The following is a 20,417-nucleotide window of genomic DNA, read 5'->3' on the forward strand; positions in this document are numbered from 1 at the left end:
TGTTGCAGATGTAACTTGTTGACCTACCTCAAGTCCACTTTAGAAACTGGACTAATAAATCAGTTTAGAGACTGATAAATCATCATATCAATGAGGATAAACCTAACAATCCCCAAATTATAAACTTAAATGTGTAAGCAGTGTTGTGTAGAGTCCAGATAAACGAGAGATCTCATTTCAAAATCCTCCTCTGACATTCCTAGATAAGCCACAAGGATGGTCGCTCAAGGCAAGAGAGACTAGCTACCCATTTGCCAAAACGAGCCCTTCTAGAAAAAGGGAAAGAAAAACGTGGCCTCCACCTCGAGAATCACAAGCAAATTCTATGCAGTTTTCGAATCTTCCTTTTGTCCCTCTGGCCAGCCTTCCTTCTACTCCAGCTCTCTTGTTCTTCTTGACTCGAGCTTTGGCACAACCCATGAGCCTCAGCCGTCCTTCAGATTTTAACCGCTCTTGGTCATTCGACCACACGCAGCTCCCTCCATTTGTGTCGGTTCTGTAGGTTGCCCCATCTGGGCATGCTCTGTACTTTTACCATCTTGTTATTCATAGGCCCTGCCATTACCTAAAGCTGTGCTCTCCGGTAGAGTTTTCTGTCATGGTGGAAATGTTCTTTATCTGATAGTGGCAAGCCACAAGGGGCTACGGAACACTTGGAATGTGCTTAGTTCAGGATCTTACAGGTTCGCTCATTAACTAACATGTGGAATAAAATCTTTGTCAAGGGGTCATTTTATATTTATATGAGACACTTGTGTAAGGGTGAAATTTGGGCAATTGATAACGTAGTTAGACTGATAGTCAGCTGTTTCTCCCCTCACTGATTGACTTATGAACTCTGTTTCGTTCCCTTTCTTAAAACCACACATACCTTGTTAATCTATTTAATCAACAGAATCCTAACATAAAAAGAACAATTTTTTTAATTCTCAAGCGCACGCACACCAGAATCCCTTTTGCAACTCCCTTGCGGTTTTTACTGGTGACGATTAACGCCCCAGGCCTTGGTGGCCCAGTCCGGAGATAACATTATCTTAAAACAAACCAGACCCCAGGAAGTGACGTGTCATGCAGGGTCTCAGCTCCCGCTCCCTGCACAAGAACATAGGATATGGTGAGGCCAAAAAGGAACACCCATTCCCATAGATAGGGGAGTCATACCACTATAGTCTCGCTAGCAGCTGGTCGAGACACAAAAGCAAACATCTGCCAGCACCCCAACGAGGGGTCTTCTTGCACCCCAGTCTCACTGGCAGCAGGGGAGACAAGGGGTCTTCTTCCACCCCAGTCTTGCTGGAGGCCAGGGAGACACAGGAAGTAGGATCAACACGATCTGCAATGTAATCCGCTTGCTAACCGCACTTGCTAGCCGCGATCTGCACTTGCTAACCGCAATCCGCTATCGACCATCCGTCATCCACACTCTGCCAATCAACTCCCTTGCCAGCGTAGCCACATCAGTTATATTAGTGGCTAATGGCTAACCGGTAACAGCTGATGGCCACCCAGCCACAGAAGATGGCCATCTGATTACAGCTGATGGCCATCTACTACCCGAGCCAGCACCTTTCCACGTGAGAGCCTGGAAAGTGCTCTCTGGGACTCTGTCCCTACATGATGTCAGCCCTTGGACCTGCCTGCCTGCCTGACTCCCCCTTTCCTTTGTTCTTCTTGTGCACCTATAAAATCTTCTGACCGGTCTAGAAACTGGGAGATGGCATTTGGACAGGAGTCCTGCATTCTCCCGAACGCCGGCATTCTGAATAAAGCTGCTTTTCTTTCCACCAACCTTGTCTCTCGACTTTTAACTTTTTCAAGCGGAGGGCAGCTGGACCTTAGCACTTGCATTTTCAGTTTTGAAAATTATTCTGTAGCTACAATGAAAGGTCTATAATGAATATAACAGATATGCTTCTCCTTGGAAACACACATCACTCTTAAATTCGGACCACTATAACAAATGCTTACCACATTCTGAAACGAATCAACACAGGCAGAAAAGGGGACTTGAAGTGAATCACAAATGTCACATTATCTCATTGAACCAGCACTTGAATAGGTTCGTGATAAATATTATTCATCCATTTTTTTAAAAAAGCAGGAGACTCCTATACACATATAAAGCCTGTATAAAGGGAGATAAGAGAAAAACGAGTCTGCCCTCACTTAAAGTGGGGAGCGTGGGGGTAGTTGGCTGGACACCGATTTCTCAGTCCCTTCCTCACTCCTCGTCCATCTCTTTGCCACCCCCATGGCCAGTTTGAAATCTACCGACTTATATCAACCTGCAGACACCCACTCAGTAATCCTACCTACTCAGATTCCAGAACTACTGCTTTGCTCTCTGTTCTCAGATCAGCCCTGTTATCACCACTTTCTCTATTTCACATGGTCTTAAAAGTCTACTACGGAGGAACCACTAAGCTAAATGTTTTTGGCGATATAAGCAGAAGTCAGATGTAAAACCCACCTCCACTGCACTGACCCTCTGGTCGGAGGGATGGTGCTGAACAGAATAGCACCAACGCCAAGTAGGAAGGGGTTGAAGCTGCTGGCACATTCCATACTATGCTTATATTTCTCTTTCATGATTCTGGTTTCTGAGGAAGCCTTCCCGGCTAAGAAAGGAAGGGGGCTGGTGAGGGCATGTCGGAGCATATCTGAGTCTTTGTGTTTCTGACCTGGGAAAGTACCAGAATCTTAAATATAATCATAAAACAAGCACAACCACTTCACAAAGACTTACTCAGGTGCTAGGAACTGTGCAGGTGTTTTAATCGATAACCTCACAGTGGTCTGCATGGCAGCTGATATCCTTATTTATCTTCAGTTTGCATGTGAGAAAATGAAAGTGCTTGAATAACTTCCCCAAGGTCACAATTTCAGTGTGAGTAGGGCTAGACTTTGAACCCTGGCGAGGTGGATTCTGACCTGCTCTACAATCCTATTTCTCACCAAGGAAATGATCCTCTGATTCAATTTCCATTTCTCATCAAACATGTGGAGTCCTACATTACCCGGATATTTTGAACAGGTACTCCAGGCCAGGCGTTGAGCATGTCATGGAGAGGAAGACACCTTTGGCCTACACAGAACTTGTGGTCTGGAATAGGAAAAAGACAAGCAGACTATCAGTTCTAATTCAACTGATGAAGTACAGCAAGTGTTCCAGTAAGAGTAACAAAGAATGATAAGAAATGGCTCATTTTTATATCCATAGTGACCTGCAGTGTGGCCAGTGCTTTCACATGCAATATCCGTTTTAAGAGTCACACGCAAAATGATCCCAGTGAGACAGAGAGGGCGTGGATTAATATCCCTGTACAAGGAGATGGGGAAAATTTATTCAACAGAATTCATCTTTTGAAGGGCATTGCATTTTGGAAAGAAAACAGACAGATTTAGAAGATGAACCAGACAAAGGGCCTCGGTGTAGGGGGAATGGTTTGTTTTAGACAAATACATTTGCTTTGTTTTCTGGAGAGGGAGCAAGAGAAGGAGAGGGAGGCAAGGAGAAGGAAGAGGGAAAGGGTAGAAAATCCTGGGGGAGGGGAGTGGGAGATAACTGAAGGCCAGTTCTGTAATACAACCTTCTCGTTGAAGCCTTAGTATCTGTAGCAAAGTGACCCTCGAACAGGTTTTCAAACCACAGACTCAAATTCTCATAATCTTAATTCTTATTTTTTAATTATAAAAGTATAAATGTGCAGCGAACAAAATATGGAAAATCACTGTTTACATTTCATTGTTTTTTCTTCCTACCTTTATCTTCCATTAAACAACAAAATTCAACCAAGTAAATTTGAAAATCTAATTGACTTTCTTAAGCAATTCATGAATAGGGCAGCATCCCATCCAACAACTACCGGGGTGCTCCCAGGGGTTGTCATAGGGAAAAGGATGGAGCAAGGGAGCTTTTAACAAAAGAAAAGAAAGGAATTTTTTAGGCTGGGACATCTTTTTGGGCGGAGGGAAGTGCAAGTGTTTTTGTCATACAGATTGACTTTGCTTTCTGTGAGGGATGGAAAGGGCCCTTGTGGCAGATTACCTCATTGGTGTTGACCAGCAAATTCCAGACTTGTTGCTAAGATGATGTTTCTGGGAGAAGTTGACAACAGCAGTTGGGTCAGGTATTAAATCTAGGCTCGTTATCATGGGCTTCGACACAAGTGACACCATTTTGGGCCTGTGGGATTCTCTTTAACAATTTACATGTTACAGTTCAAAATTAGGATAATATTGCTTATGCTATTCTGTTGCCTGCTTTTTCACTTAGTATGCTGTGAGCATTTCCCCAAATGTGTCAGTATCATCTGAATCATTTTTCCCCTCTGCAGTAAACACCACAGCTTCTCTTGGTATGTCTTGACCTTTCACAAAGCATCCTTACTTGGTTTCCTTACTGAACTTCAGGACAACCTCTTTGACTTGGGAAAGGGGGGTCGGGGTGGGGGAACACAGCTATTCTTACCTAGCCTAACTGATGAGGAAACCTTGGCCTGTTGTCAGAGTTTGGCAAGGCTAAACTATAGCATGGCCACCTAGGCATCCATTTTGTTTGGCCAAGCAGCCTGCAGGAGCTTTAAATGGCCCCCATCATGCATACGTACCCTAGAGAACAGCCTGCACAGTGACAGCCAGCAAATACAAGTTCCTGACATGACACCCCCAACAGTTCTTGTGAGCAACAGTCTCCCCTGCTTCTCAGGGCGTTTTTGGTTTGACTTGACCAAACTGGACTTAGCCCAGGAACCCCAAGGCACTAAACCTAATAAAGACCCTAAGAAAGGCAGATGCCCCAGGTCCTGTTTCTCTGTCTGCCTGTACCTTTCCTTGACCTCCTCATGTGGTCCCATGAGTCATGCTGTGTACTTCCTCCCGGACCTATGAGTAATAAAGTTTATTTCACTTTCTCTTGTGGTCTGTATTTAGACTCCAGTCACCATCGACCCTGTGTTCCACTTAACGAATGTTACTTTAATGAAGCATTCACCTCTGTCCAGGTTAAACAACTCAAAGGGTAAGAGAAGGTCAATAAGAGAAAACAAGCAAGCTCAGGTTATCACCTCAAGTTGTATGAAAACCTGGCTCTGAGAGTGCCCATTGAGGATACATATCTAGATAGTCTACACAAAATCTACACAAAATACACAGATATTTCCAGCCCTAATTTCAAGGCTGTGAAAGAAAAACTTTGCCAGGACACTTATTAAAAATAGCAAGGAAGACTTTATTCAAGACTATTGCAATAAGAGAGAGAGATTGAACTCAACTCGGAATAGAAAAGGGACAAGTAGGGATTTTTCACCAATGGGCAGGATGAGGAACTGGATAGAAAATTACCAAGAGAAGCTTTGTTAGATATTAATGGGTGGGGCCATAAGAGGAACTTGATTATAGATTAAGGGTGTGGGAACAGGAACCACATTGGCTATCAAGGGTGGGAGGGATTCTTGATAAACTAAGTTAGTAGGATTCTTTGCTAAAGCTGAGCTCAGCTGACAAAAGGCAGGATCTAGTCAGGAAGAGAACTCAAAGGAGCCTGCCTAAAGTTTGGCCAATAAAAGATTCCTGGTCATGGCCACTGCCATGAGGTTCAAGGAACCCCTGGGCTCCCCTTATTTCTCTCCAACTGAGATTGGTACTTTTCTCCTTTTTCATATCCCTCCATCTTGGAAGCTAAGACGTTTGCAACCTGGAGCAATTACTTCCTTTGGCAGCTGCTCTATTTGTCCTCAGCTGGTCTAAAGCCAGGAAGAAGAAGGAGAGTGGGGGTGGTTGATGGTGGCCTGGGAGAGAGGAGGATTAGCTGAGCTTTTATCCATGTGATGTAAATTTTCTTTCCTTTTTTTTTTTTTTTCTGTGAAAATACTTCCTGAGTCCTGAATATCAAGGAATTACTCCACAGCGTTGAAAGCTGCCTCCTTCATGCTCCCAGGATATCTACTTCATGACAATACAGAGTCTATGCAATGATTTTGTAGAAACTTTCCCCATATAAAGTCCTATTATGTTTGCATGCACATTTCTACAAAGTCATAATCGAGGAGAGAAAACTGCTACTGTCCTGTAGGTCTACACACATTGATTGTGTGGGTAATGGTAAAAATCAGTACTCTGGCCTCGTGTGGGGACCATTACTGTGACTTAAAAATTCAAGACATATCACTTTCCCAGAAAAGGCAGCTTGAATGCAGATACAAAGTCTGTGGGTGATTAATGATTAGAATCCCTTAAGAGTGAGCTCTTGGAAGAGCCAGACAAAATGGAGTTAAAATGTTGCATGTTACTTAACATTCTCTCAGATGGCTCAGAATCTCCCTCCAAGTTGGTCATTTGTTATATCCTCTTAAAAGTCAGTCACAGTTCCAACTATTGAAAAGTTTAGTGAGAATCGTGACTAAGATAGGGTTTCTTTTCTTTTCCCCAAATGATGATTTCCTTTAAGATTAATGCTCCTTTATTTCCGTGGTCTTTGTTTCTCAACAAGAAAATAAAGATACGGATACTTATTCCATAAGAAGGCTGTAAAAATAAATAAAATAACATAGATGAACCTCCTAGTGCAGGGCCTAGCACATAGCAGGCCCTCAGTCATGGTAGGCATTGTTGCACATATCATTATTACATGTCATGGACCTGGGCTGTTTTGATCTCTGCAGAATCTAATTCCTGTGATTGAATCCAGTTCCTGTAATTCTTATATCAACACCTCTAATTTTATTTTGGGGGGGGTGTATGGTTCCATTTCTTCCCCACTCTGAGTTTCAACGGTTCATAAATGGTTCAGATAACACCAAAAAGAAGGTACCTTGGCAAAGGTATAAACAGTAATAGCAACTAGTTATTTATTAGAACTGTACCAGGTGCCAGACAATGCTCTAAGCACTTTCCATGGATTGTCTCTCTACCCATACTGACCCCATGGAGGAATGCACTGATGAAGGTAATGAAAGGAAAGGTGAGGTTACATAGGACCCCAGAATATAATGACTTAAAAGATATAGAAGCTTATTTCTCTCTCTCCTTCATAGTGCTGATGAAACGGGTCCATGCCAGCTGGGTCAGCTCTACTCTATGTGACCAGAGACCCAGTTCCTTCCATCTGGATTTCTCAGTCATTCTTTCTCTCATCTTCCGCAGCTCTTTGTCCATGATGTGGTTATGACACTTATTTGCCACTTTATGGGGCAATTATTTGATCAAGTGACTGTGTCTTGAACGTAACTGTTAGTTTTTCCAGAACAGAGAACAACAGCTTTCTTATATTGTATCCCAATCATCTAGCACATGGGTACGTCAGCTATGGCCTGAGGGCCTAATTTGGCTTGCTGCCTATTTTTATATGGCCTGTGAGCTAAGTATGGCTTTCACATTTTTAAATGTTTGGAAAAAAAAATCAAAAAATAATATTTCATGACACATGAAAATGAAAATTACATGAAATATAAAATTCAGTGTCTATAAATATTTTTATTGGAATACAGACTCTCATTCATTTAAATATTACCTGTGGCTATCATTTACATATCAACAATGGCAGACTTGAGTGGTTGCAAAAGAGACCATCTGGCCACAATATTTACTATTAGTATGTTGCTATTTACTGAAAAAATTTGCAGGACCCTGATCTAGTACATTAACCTTTTAAAAACATCTTTGCTGGTGTCGACTTCAGGGGATGCAAAGACCATATGTACTGACAAAGACCATACATACATACAGTCTACCAGGGAAGACTGGTATTTCAGTAGCTAAGGGCAAGAAACACATTCGAATTAGAATTAAGTACTAATGGATTGGAGCTATATGTTTTATGGAAGATGCCAGACACAATTTCTTTACTTTAGAAGTTGCTCCAGGGTTACTCACTGGTTAGTGCCTCATTTGCCATTTCCCTTGCAAATGGCTACCTCTTGTCTTAGACACTGTTTATGGAAGTCAGGCTCCAAGATGGTGCCAGTGACCTTCACCTCTAGTATTCATGACCTTGTAGTCTCCTTGTAGATTGCACCAGAGCTGCACCTATTCTGAATATTATAGGAGTGATAGTGTGTGGCTTTCAAGGGTAGATGTTAAAAGGCAGCTTGCACGGTAATGTCTCGAATTGCTTATGTTGGGGGAAGCCAGCCAGCACACAAGGACATTCAAGTAGCTCTGTGAGAGGCCCATATGGAGAAAAAACTGGGGCCTCTGGCCCGCAGTCTGCCCCAGGCAAGCCTGCAGATGATGGGAGCCCCAGCTTTGGAGGGCTCTCAGCCTAGCTCCTCCCCCAAATCTTATTCAGTAGAAACTGGGAGAGATAAAAATGATGCCTGATTTCTTTAAGTTACTAAGTTCAGGGGCAATTTGCCACACAAGAATGGATAACTAAACACCACTCATTCTTGGGATTATCTGGTTGACCAGACAGAAAAAAACATAGAGAATCTCTATCCTTCCTCATTTCTTGTTCTACTGGTGCCCAACACAACCTGTTGTAGGTTGCATCAGGCCAGAGAGAACTTGGTTCTTGTCTCTGCCTTGATGCCAGATGTCAGATGTTTGGACTGCATGTTTGTGTTCCTTCAAAATTCATATAGTGAAGCTCTAACACCAAATGGGATGGTATTTGGAGGGGGGGACTTGGGGAGGTAATTGGTGTTAGATGAGGTCAGGATAGTGGGGCCCTCATGTCGGGATTAGAGGCCTCATAAGAAGAAGAGAGAGCGAGCATGCATGCACTGGGAAGGCCAAGACAGGGCATAGAAGATGGTCATTTGTAAGCTAGTAAGAGCTCTCAGCAGATACCAAATTGACTGGAAGCTAGATCTTGGCTTCTCCAGCCTCCATAATGGTGAGAAATAAATTCCTGTTGTTTAAGTCACCTAACTATGGTACATGGCTATAGTTGCCCGGGCTGACTAAGATACCAGGTGATTGTTTTCTTATTCTTGTAAGAATGAAAAACCTGAGTCACTGGAGGCCTTTGGGTTGTCAAAGACAGGATCCTTGGGAAACTGAAATTCTATTTTGTGGGGAGGAGGTGGAAACAATCTCCTTTTTTATGTTTGAGATTCTGAATGAGGAGATTGCAGGATCTTGAAGGAAGACCAGAAAAGGGAAGGTATTGGGGTTCTGAGTCTGTAAGTTGCCTTGTTGAGGTTTGGTGTGAGATTGTGGACTAAGAAAAGGACAGACATAAAGGTACTTTCTGCTGATTCTACAGCACCAAGCACATGGGGTCTTAGGCAGCTATGATATCCACGTAGGCTGCCACGCTCCTATCATCTCTCATTTTAGAAATGCCACCTTGATTCCCTGATTCCATTGTGAAGCAGAAAATTGCCACTTTCTATACCTCCAAGGGGCATCTCATTGCTGCGTGCGCATCAGGCCCCAGAGGAGCACCTCAAGGTCTGTCTGAGTTGAATTGACATCCCCCCCACGACCCCTTTGTGTGCTTGGCCTTTGAGTGTGCTCTGCTGTGATGGCAGTTGTGATGTGAATTGCTACACTCCCACTCTTCATTTTCAGATTATCCTTTCTGTTGGTACAATCGTGTGTTAGTGTTCTAAAACATGGAAGCATTTAGAAGAAAGGGGAAGAGGAAAATGAGCTTAAATAAAGAGACAGAGATATAGGAATTTCTACTTCCTTTTCTGCACTGAGACCACCAAACGATAGGACACTTATTTCCTAATCAAACAGAGCATTGTGTGTGTCATTCAGAAACGTGTCCCTGCTCATTTCACAGCTCCAAAAAGAAGTTGACAGGCATCAGAAGAGAAGAATTGTAGCTAGCGTAGGAATAATAGAAAGGAAAAAAAATCAATGTGGAGATGTAATCGAAAGTAAGAACTGGTGGTTGAGGTAATTGAATGGTAATATTGTGAGCAGAAACCCAGTAGGATCAAGTAACTGTAAGATAAGGCAATTTCGAGATGTGCGTCTTTCCCCTTTCTGGGATATGCGGGCCTCAGAGCTGGTGGACAGAGAGACAATCAGACGTGCTCAAAGAGAAGTTCCTCTTAAGTTTTTTTTTCCTATGTCTTTCCCCCCCCCTCCCTTACAAAAGACGCCTTGAGACCTGGAATGAGGCTGTTACTTTGCAACTCATATAACTGGACCAGGGCATGATCGATCCCGTCCTTGTGACTATCTCAGCAAAATAATTCAATTGCTCCCAGTCAACTCACTCAACTGAGGCACGCTGGACCACGACGATCACCAGAAATCCTGAAGCAGCTACAGGAAACCCATTCTATCCCTCCCGTCTCGGGTCTTGGAAGACAATGCCAGTTAAAGGAACTATTTATTTTTCTTTACCAAATAAGAGATACAAAGAAGATTCTGATGCATCGTTATTGGGAAAGTGAGTGCTATTCACGGGCATTTTTCTTAGAAACCAAAATAACTTCCCTTGAGAAATACTCATTTCTCCAGCATGACCCCATTCGCATGGCCTCATTTGAGGCCATTCGCAGACTCTGTCTATCAATTCCTGTGAAATCAATATTGCATTATGCTTGGAGTCGGGAGCTCTAGATTGTGTGACCTTAGGCAAGTCACCTAATCTCTCTGCCACAATCTATGGGAACAAACTAAAGCAATTCTAGCCACTTCATGAAGGGAGAGTAAGATTAATGACAGAAAGATTTTTAGAGAATTGTCTCAGCAGTTTCTCCCACTCCCTTGTTTTTGGTGCATATTTTTTTTTAATGTTTGATTTTCTTTAGAATCCAAATTCAACCACCCACATATTGACACAAAGACAAAGCAAGTCCCAAATGTAGGATGGCAATGCCTCCACTTGGCTGAATTTTATATCTCTAGACACAGCACTTTAAGTGTCCTCGTGTCCTCCATTTCCCCTTTGTGGGAGGGAGAAAAAGGCAATAGAGAAATCTATTTGACAAAGAACTCTTGCATATACAGAGCATACCAAAAAATGTATATACATTTTAAGAAAGGAAAAAAACTGTATTAATATATACTGATAACAAAAGATGAATACAAGTCACGTTTGACTTCTGCAATTATAAGAAATGCTCAAAGTGGTTACCATCAGCGTCCAGACACTTCTGATTACGGTGAACTACTGCTTGAGCAACGTTGACCAAAGTGTCCACTTGTATACATTTTTTTTGGCAACCCTGGTATTTATTTAATGTATGGAATACAGTGGACATTTTCTGGCTTATAAACTCATTTCATATCATCTATATCTTTCTTTTGAGCATCTCTTTGCAGTGAACTTTTAAAATGTCAACAAAAATGGATTTCCGTTTTAAAATAGCACCTAGTTAGTTGTGTTTTAATGCAGTTCCTCAACTTTCAAATGAAATACCTCTGAAGACAAAGAAAATATGAGTACTCACAATAACACTAAAAATTATGAATAATATTTCTGAAATCTCAGAGGGATTTCCATGTCCTCAAAAGCTGATGAGACTGGATTAAGGAAAGTAACTGCTGGCCAACCCATCCATGCTTTGAAAATTCACATGCTTTCCTTTCGCTGCACACCAAGGCTAGAGAGTCCGGAAATGAGTCAAATGGAAAACCATCCAATATTTGTGCATTAAGGGTGACACACTGTGAGGATGCCAGAGAGCTGTGCCTCCAACCGATGAAGTAGAATCTTTCTTCATCTACTAGGAGGCTCCCATCTTATCAAGGAATCTCAAACTTCAAGAAATACTAGGGAAAAGCAGCAGTGTTTCACGGCATCTTGAGAGATGCAGCCTCTGTAAATACCAGGGGTGCAAAATACATACATACATATATATATATATACATACATACATACAAGTGACAAGTGGACACTTTGGTCAACGTTGCTCAAGCAGTAGCTCTCCATAATCAGAAGTGTCTGGACACTGATGGGAACCATGTTGATCACCTCTTGTCATTGCAGAAGTCAAATGTGACTTGTATTCAACTTTTGTTATCAGTATACATTGAGTACTACAATTTTAGTAGTTTTTTCCTTCCTTAAAATTTGTATTCATATGTTTGGCACCCTCCATATATGCCTCACTTTGGACACACTAACTTCTTTTGTTTCCTTGACCACGTAAGAGTTCTTTTCCTCCAGGCCCACATATAGGCTGTTCTTTCTTCATAGACCCCCACCCTTGACACCCACATATGGGAGGTCTGATATTAAGCTTGCAAACTTGTTGCAAAGATGTTGCTAACCTCTTTTGAAATCAGAGTGATTATTCATTATGAATTTGTACCAAATGGACAAACAGTTAACCAAGTTTACTATTTGGAAGTGCTGAAAAGCCTGTGTGAAAAAGTAGACGGCCTGAACTTTTTGCCAACAATTCATGGCTCTCGCATCACGACAATGTACCAGCTCATACAGCACTGTCTGTGAGGGAGTTTTTAGCCAGTACACAAATAACTATATTGGAACACTCTCCCTATTCGCCTGATATGGCCCCCAATGACTTCTTTGTTTACCTGAAGATAAAGGAAATATTGAAAGGAAGACATTTTGATGACATTCAGGACATTCAGGGTAATACGATGACAGCTCTGATGGCCATTCCAGAAAAAGTTCCATTGCTTTGAAGGGTGGACTAGGCGCTGGCTTCGGTGCATAGCTTTCCAAGGAGAGCACTTCGAAGGTGACCGTAATGATATTTAACAATGAGGTGTGGAGCACTTTTTCTAGGATGTGTTCATGAACTTAATTGTATTTCCATCTTCCTCCATCCTATATACTACATTATGTTCAGGACTCAGTTTAAATGTCACTTCCTCACAGAGGCAGTCCCTAACCTCCCATTACGTATTTGATTGGGTTCTGCTGTTATACTTTTTACTAGCCTCTCACAACTTCCTTCACGACTCTTATAATAATTTGAAATGAACATTAATTTGGTTATTTGTATGACAATCTATTACCTACTTGAACCTCAACTCCAACTGCATGGAGCGTATGTATGCTCTAAAGTGGCAGAAGCAATGTTTTTCATCAGAAAGTATACATCAAAGTTCAGCATAGTTTCTTACACATGGTAGCAGATAGGAAATAAACGTGTTTTTAAATGAATTTTGAGTACACAAGATCAAGAATGAAAATAGCTTATGTATTTTATGTAGCTTTACATAAAGCTTCACAGACTCTTTATAGCTTATGTATTTGCACAAGTATTCCTTTTGAAATAATGGTCACTCTAGGAGGCAGATGACACTGTAACACTCAAGATCTTTAACTATCTTTCAATCATTTCTCCAGAGAGAATTGCTGCTGACAAATTGCTCCTTCCAAAAGAGAAAATGCTCAGAGCAATTCTAAAACTGGGGTTAGTCTATTATTGCTCAGAAATAATATCAGGAAGTCTGTGGTGAAAACAATTCCAAAGATTGAGATAGTTATTATTCAATGTACACATCTTATTAAATTGAACACATGTCAGATCTCTGTGATATATCCTGATGGTGCTTCACTTATGTGAGAATTTAAAAGAAAACACATTAGGGATCACGTTTTGCGTTTAATCACTCTATGTTTGCAGATGACAAATGTACATTATTCTGTGTAGTAACTTTGATTTTGAAACGTGCAATTGTTTTTCTGGTTGCTTGTTTCAACATATTGGCATCTGTCGGAAATGTTGTAGAATAAAGCAATCTTACGGTAAAGGCTTTATAAGTAAGGAGGCTTTTATAACGTGAATGATTGCCCTTAATTTGTCTCATTTGCTAGTAATTATCTGGCTATCGGATTTTCTCCAAGAAGGGCTCATGTGCAGAAAGCAGTTCCATCATGAAGCAAACTATCCCCTAAGAAACTTGCTAACTCAGCCCAAATCCCAGGCAAACATAATTCTATTTTGTGCCTTTATAAGTAGGAAAGAGAAAGAATACAGTCCCTAAACTACTAAGATTTCACTTTTTTCCCCCTTAAAAACAAAAAGGCAACAACAACAAAAAACACCTCTAATCTACATGACTTAGATCAACACGATCCGTAGAGAGAATAATCGTGCCATGGACATAAAGCTCCAAGGCCTAACCGTCCCTTGGGAGAAGGTACTAGTTACTGAGGTGTCACCTGTTTGTCCTGAGCAGACATCTGAAGGGCTTAAGCAGAACTCAGCTCCATTTTTGAGCCGTTTATGCCTGTGTAAAATAGGAAGCACACAATCCCATCAGTTTGGAGTGAGAGTTGAATGAGGTATTTCATATACAGCCCTTGGCATAAGTGCCTTTTTTATAATAAGCCCTCAAAAAACACTGGCTATTCAGATAACCCATACATATAGACAAAAATCTAAGTCACGTCATCCTTGCACATGTTTCTTTGCTTAATGAATGTTTTCCAACTCTTGAAAAAAAAGAAGAAAGCAATGGGAATTTAAAAAAAGGGGGTTTCACAATGATTACATAATATTCATATAATTAAAATGTAGATAGAAATTTTACAGAAGAGTGAATAAATGATTGGACATTTGTGTCTGTGAGAGAAAGTGTGTGTGTGTGCACATACACACATAATTTTCTTACATAGAAATGAAGAAATCTTAGCATGGTGGGTGAGTATTAATATTCCAACCAGTCAATATTATTTCCGTTCTGGATGGTACCTTGGTATTACCAGCTCCTGTTTGAGAGTGCCTGTGGAGAAAGGCCCTTTCTCTTTTGCTGTTTTCCATCTGGTTGCGATTGAGAGAAAAAGAATGAAACAAAAAACTACCGTTCCTGGGGCAGCTGGTTGGCTCAGTTGGTTAGAGAGCAGTGCTCATAACACCAAGATTGCTGCTTTAATTCCCACATGCAACCGTGAGCTGTGCCCTCCACAACTAGGTTAAAAACAACGATAGAAAACAACGGCTTGACTTGGAACTGATAGATCCTGGAAAAACACACTGTTCCCCAATACTCCCCAGTGAAAAAAAAAAATTAAAACAAAAAATACCATTCAGGGTTTAGTTAGACTTCACCTTATACTTTTTTAGGGATGAAATTAATTGAATATGCACTTTTTTTCTTAGCATAGAATCTGTTTTTGAATCCATCTCTTTCATATGGTATTCCCAACTCCCCAGATGTGACAATATACTGATGTCAAATCAATTTCTGACAACAAAAAGTATGGTTCTCTTCTCCTTTTTTCTGTGTCACTTTGGTTAAGGAATTCTTAAGGAAGGAACTCTAAATATTGTGCCCTTTCTAAGAAAATCACCAAGCTGTTCATGAAGTAAATATCTGTTTAATTTACAAACATCAGTAGTGTCACTGATATTAGTCTGGAGAAAGACAAAGCACACTGAATTATACATGTACATCTAATTTTCTCTGTAAAAAAAGTTTTTGGAAAGAAACATCTGCATCTTTACAGGGTACCCTGGGATTTTAACAAGGGAAGAGCACAGTCCACTATAAATCATTATTAATTCTACACTGTAATTTAGCAGCAAACATGTTAACATGGGGACATTAAGGTAATAAAGGAGCTTTATTGTTTGGGGGGAAAAAAAATCACAGTTCTTGACATTATAGCCTTTTCTTCTTGCCACTCCACCCACCAAACAAGGGCCAAAAAGGTCAAGGGAATATTAATTTGTAAAAGATCTACTTTCTAGTGTCGATTGCTACACAGCATTTGCGTTTTGTAAGGACAGGTTGCAGAGTGGCCACTTCTTTCTGTACAGTGACCATGTCACACACAGACTTTCCCCATGCTCTGCAGGTGTCCCGAATGAGGCCAGTAGGTCAGTGACACCAGTGGTCAGATGGCAAAGTAAACAAACAGACCAACATATATTTATCCCAAGATAACACCCTATGTTAGTACTTGCCAAAAAAAAAAACAAAAAAAAACATCCTGATTTTTTTTTTTTAAGTTTGAAAAATATACAAAAATATCAGGACAATTATAAATTAATATATATTAAAGCATCGAGAAACAGCAAAAAGATGGTCTAAAATGTTAAGTACAATGTACTTTGATACAATAAATATTTCTCATTGAAACTGAATACTGTATAGGGCTGTTTAGAACTCATAGAAACAAAAATTCATATTATTACTAATTTATTTATCAATAATCTATTGGTTCTTTATCATCTCCTTTATCATTTATATTACAAAAAATTAATACTGGAAAACGGTAGATAAACACTTTTGTGTGCTTCTTCTGCTAACATGCTGACATTTGAAAAACAGGATAAAATTTTAGCACTCCCATCTTCTCTCCTGAATGCAACCCAGCTCTTCAGGACACTTAATATGTTGCACCACGTTTCTCATCCGTTTGTCCTGTCTGTGAATCCTGGAGCTCCATTCCTCAGCCTCGTTCTCACTCACTCACATGTGCTTGGTCTGTCCCCATGAACCACAGGGATGGGGACGAGGGTACACGGCTATTCAGCTCTGGGCAAGTTCATATCAGCGCGGTTGCCCCTCCCTCCTCCTGCATGTGCTTCAGCGTGTCTTCAGCAAGTTGCAAAGGTGAACCCGAGCTGAATGGGATCTGTTGCTGTCGTGCCTCCAGATCTAATCATCCTTCATACTTCTCCAGTGCCCGGGAAGCCTTGGTTCAAGCATTTTTTTTTTAATTTGTTTTTTGCAAATGCAGAAAAAAAGTCTTTAGTCTCATAATAAAAATAAGTCTGTTCTGTATTTTACAATATATTTCAAATATTTCCACTATGAAGCATTAATTAGTCCAACGTGGTCAAGACGCAGACAACATTTTCCCGAGACCAAAAGCCGTGGGGAGGCGGTTAGGAGGAGCACCTGGTACAGCCGCACTTCACCACCTTCTCCACCTCGCCCACAAAGGAAGACCCGTCAGTGCATTCAAAAGAGTATTTCCGCCGCTTGCTCCTCAGCGGGCCACAGCACTGCCCACCTGCACAGCCCCCTCTGCACTCCAGGCGCGACACCTTCTTGGTGGTTTGGCAGGCGGCATAGCCCTGCTGCTTTTGGTAGTAATCTCTTATCCGTTCCCCTTGACAAGAGATTTCTAGAGAAGAACAGAAAGCACAAACATTTTAAGGGCAGTCGGGATAAGTCACACAGAGGGACCAAGAATCCACTACTCACTGCAGGAGGGGTTGCTTTTGCTTCCAGTTTGTAAGCTCTATTTTCAAGGTTGTGTACATGACACATGATGGGCTGGTGGCACAGCCCTCTGTGCTTTGAAAACTGCTTCTTTTTGGCCTTTATTTTCAGCAGAGTGGATACTATGTATGTGAACAATAAATACTATGCTATTGGACTGACAAGAAAATTGGAGTCCTACATATTTTCCTTTATTGCGAAAATGCACATCTTCTGTTTTTATACTCAGAACAGCTGGTTTTGTTTACCGCAGGGAGCAGTTTCAGAGAGGACGCGATTTAATTTATTAGATCTGAAGTTTAATATCATTCAGTCTGTTACTTAATACAAGGAACCCTCCACTAGCCTCATAAATTACCCTAGTATGAGCTAGTTCAAAAAGAGACACCTGCTTAAAGCTTCCATGGGCATATTCCCCTTGTCTCGTCCCTCTGATACACTCAATGAAATCCACGCCAGCTGGAGCAAGGGGCGTCCTGATCACGCAGACACAGGAGGAGAAAGGTGGGCTAACAAGTCAGCCCCTTTCCATCCCTCTCACCTGCACAATTTGCTGGGATAAAACAGTTTGATTCTAAGGTCACAGGTGATTTTATCCTAAAACTAGAGCAGAATTATTAGCTCCCTCTGCTCGGTGCCAGAAGATGAATTAATAATATATTTGGATGAGAACAGCAGGTAAAAGTAAGAAGGGAGTAAAGTAAGTGTGCTTCTATGTAAGGTAAGGAGGAGTATTTTCACAGCAAATCAAGCTGCAAGGAGACATCTGAAAGCCATGTAAAATCTCGCAGGGCAGGCTTAGGACATTTCACATCTAGTACCTTAATACCACAGGGAAATAGATCACTAGCAGCAACTCTAAGTCTTGCAAAGACTTGGCATGCCACGTATCACTCCCTTCTTTCTGTTGCTCTCTCTTTCTTTTCAAAGATGGAGCCCCCTCTTGCTTTTCCAAGAGAGGCTGGTGCCCGGCTGGGTTGGCTTACCTCGATCACAGCTGTCCCCAGTGTATCCACTGCTGCATTCACAGTAGGGCTGCCCCAGTCCTGAGAGCCTGCATCTCCCATGCTTACACTTGATGGCTTGGCAGGGGTTAAACAGATCCTCTTCTTCATCGCAGAGGACGCCCCCATGGCCCTCCAGGCACTTACAGCTGTAGGAGAATGCATTGATGGGCAAGCAGGTGCCATGCACGCACCTACAGAGACGAGCGACGCAGGAAAGAAAATGTGTCAGCAGACAGGAGAAGGATGGAGGGAGGATGATGGAAGGAATACAAGATAGTACTAATGGGCTGACATTTTCTCTTCCCTCCCTCCACTCCTCCCTTCCTTTCTTAGGGTTTGCTTTGAGAGCGAGGGGATGTATGCTTAACTATTAAGTAGCCCAAACTTACTTATTTCCAAGACAGGGGTCATTGGTCCTCTGGTCACAGAGGGGCCCCATCCATCCTTCCTCGCACTCGCAGGTGAAGCCCGACTGACGGCTGGCCTGGCACGTGCCGTGGGCACACACCTTCTTGTGGCATGGCTCACAGCCGGGCAGGATGCCGGTCTGCATGGGTACCTTGCGGAAGTCCTGCAGCTCACTGTTGATGTACAGGTTCCTAATGCAACCATGGAAGCTGGTGCCGTTGTGCCCGGGGGCCTGGCGCAGAGCTGCGACTACGCTGTTTTTCCCGGGCATGCCTGGGGAGGGACAGGAGGTCAGGGGTCAGGCTCTTTGGGGGCTCCTTGGCTATTGGCCACCCAGACCCTCAGCTCTTCGAGCAGGGAGGCAGTCTGCGGGATACTTCTTTCAGAGAAACGGATATCACGAGCATCCAGGCCTAGGGGTCTCAACCGGGATGCACGTAAGAATCACATGGGATCTCTGAAGAAATACTGATGCTTGGGACCTCAGCTCAGACCTCCTGATCTGATTGCCGGGCAGGGTGGGGGAGGGAGGAGAGATGTGTGTTTCTCCGTGTTGGTTTTTCAGAAGATGCTCCGGGCAATTCTCACGAATAACTAGAATAAAGAACCTAGTTCACTGATGGTCAATCTTTAATTTTTAATAATTGTTTCTAACCAAACCTACATGGAGACATAAACATATAAAACCTACAAAGCAGAGCTACTGTACCTAAAGGCAAGATTGGGATGAGGGAAGGGTTAGTGTTCCCTCCTCTCTGCACAGCCACTCGCCCCCAACCTGGACACACTCCCCTGGAAGTCTGGAGTTGCATGAAGCAGGGTTAGTAATCTACCCCCTGACCAATCTTGCCCCTTAATAGTGAAGGGTCCAGTGCCCTCAGAGCTTGGAGGGACAGTCAGTATCACCCAGTAAGACCGAGTTTGAATTAGGCAGAGAAAGGAGCCTCTGCAATCCCTAGAGTCTCGGTTCAGTCCATCAAGATTCAAAGGGTGAGAGCGGGGGTTCACGGTGACCACTCACCCCGGCCCAGCCAAATTCTAAGTTAGCACCTAATCCATCTCACTAGTGACAACGTCCCACGTTCAGTGATGGATGTCAGTCCCTGAAACACTCACCCAGGCTTTCTATCCAGACAGCACCTCATTCACATCATTTTTTTTTCTTGCTAATTGAGAGTGAAGCCTTCATATTCTAAGAAATCGGGAATATAAAAGAAATTCCTCCAAAAGCAGAATGTGCAATCTTTGTATACACACATTCCACTAGTGACAGTCGTCTAGTAACCCTCTTTTGGAAAAACTGAGGAATCTTTCCATGGCCTCAGCCAGACCCTGAAAGAGTTGCTGGATAGGATCCCACACAAGGCAACCGTCCAGGTCACAGAGGAAGATGCAGAGGCAGGAGGAGGCTTTCGGAGCAGCTGACTTCCCTCTCCAGTGCTATGCCCTCGCTGTACCTGGACTCTGAGCTTCTGGATGGAGGGTCTAGGCTGGGGACAGCCCGGCTCTCATTCTCCAGGGGGTTCAATGGTTCTAAGGACCAGGAACCTCAGCTCTCTTTGGGCCCTGCCTCTCAGCAGCATCCTCTTTCCCATTCAAAGGAGCCCCGCTTGCTTTCCCACAGGCACCAAAGTCAGCAAGCTGGCTGCACAAAACCACTGGGCTAAAGGTCAAAGTCTGTATTGTCGGTTCTGTGTGAACTTGGGCTTGGCTTTCCCAGTTCCAATGTCAGTGGATGGACCAGAACAGTTGCTTCCAAGCTGGTTCACATAAGAACCATCAGAAGTGGGTATTCAGAAGGCAGCCTCCCAGGCCCCACCCTGAGATTCTGACCGGGAGGAAGGAATGGTGTGCAGAAATCTAAGTGATAACATGCATCTCAGGTGACTGTGGTCACCTGTGGTCCATGGTCACACCTCGACAGTTTCTGAATTA

General features: G+C 42.5%; 1 protein-coding gene across 3 annotated transcripts in view; it reads right to left on the reverse strand.

The window, feature by feature from the left end:
- Positions 1–15,193: 15,193 nt before the first annotated feature.
- Positions 15,194–20,417, reverse strand: part of SLIT2 (slit guidance ligand 2) — a 337,575-nt gene continuing 332,351 nt past the window's right edge. For all 3 annotated transcript variants that reach the window (XM_081054248.1, XM_081054247.1, XM_081054246.1), the window contains 3 exons: positions 18,464–18,755; positions 18,054–18,265; positions 15,194–16,969 (listed from right to left, as the gene is read on the reverse strand). In XM_081054248.1, the coding sequence (XP_080910374.1) occupies positions 16,728–16,969; positions 18,054–18,265; positions 18,464–18,755 (746 nt within the window). In that variant the 3' untranslated portion in view covers positions 15,194–16,727. The remainder of the gene's footprint in view (positions 16,970–18,053; positions 18,266–18,463; positions 18,756–20,417) is intronic.

Source organism: Rhinolophus hipposideros, assembly GCF_964194185.1.
Source record: "Rhinolophus hipposideros genome assembly, chromosome: 1".
NCBI lineage: Eukaryota > Metazoa > Chordata > Mammalia > Chiroptera > Rhinolophidae > Rhinolophus > Rhinolophus hipposideros.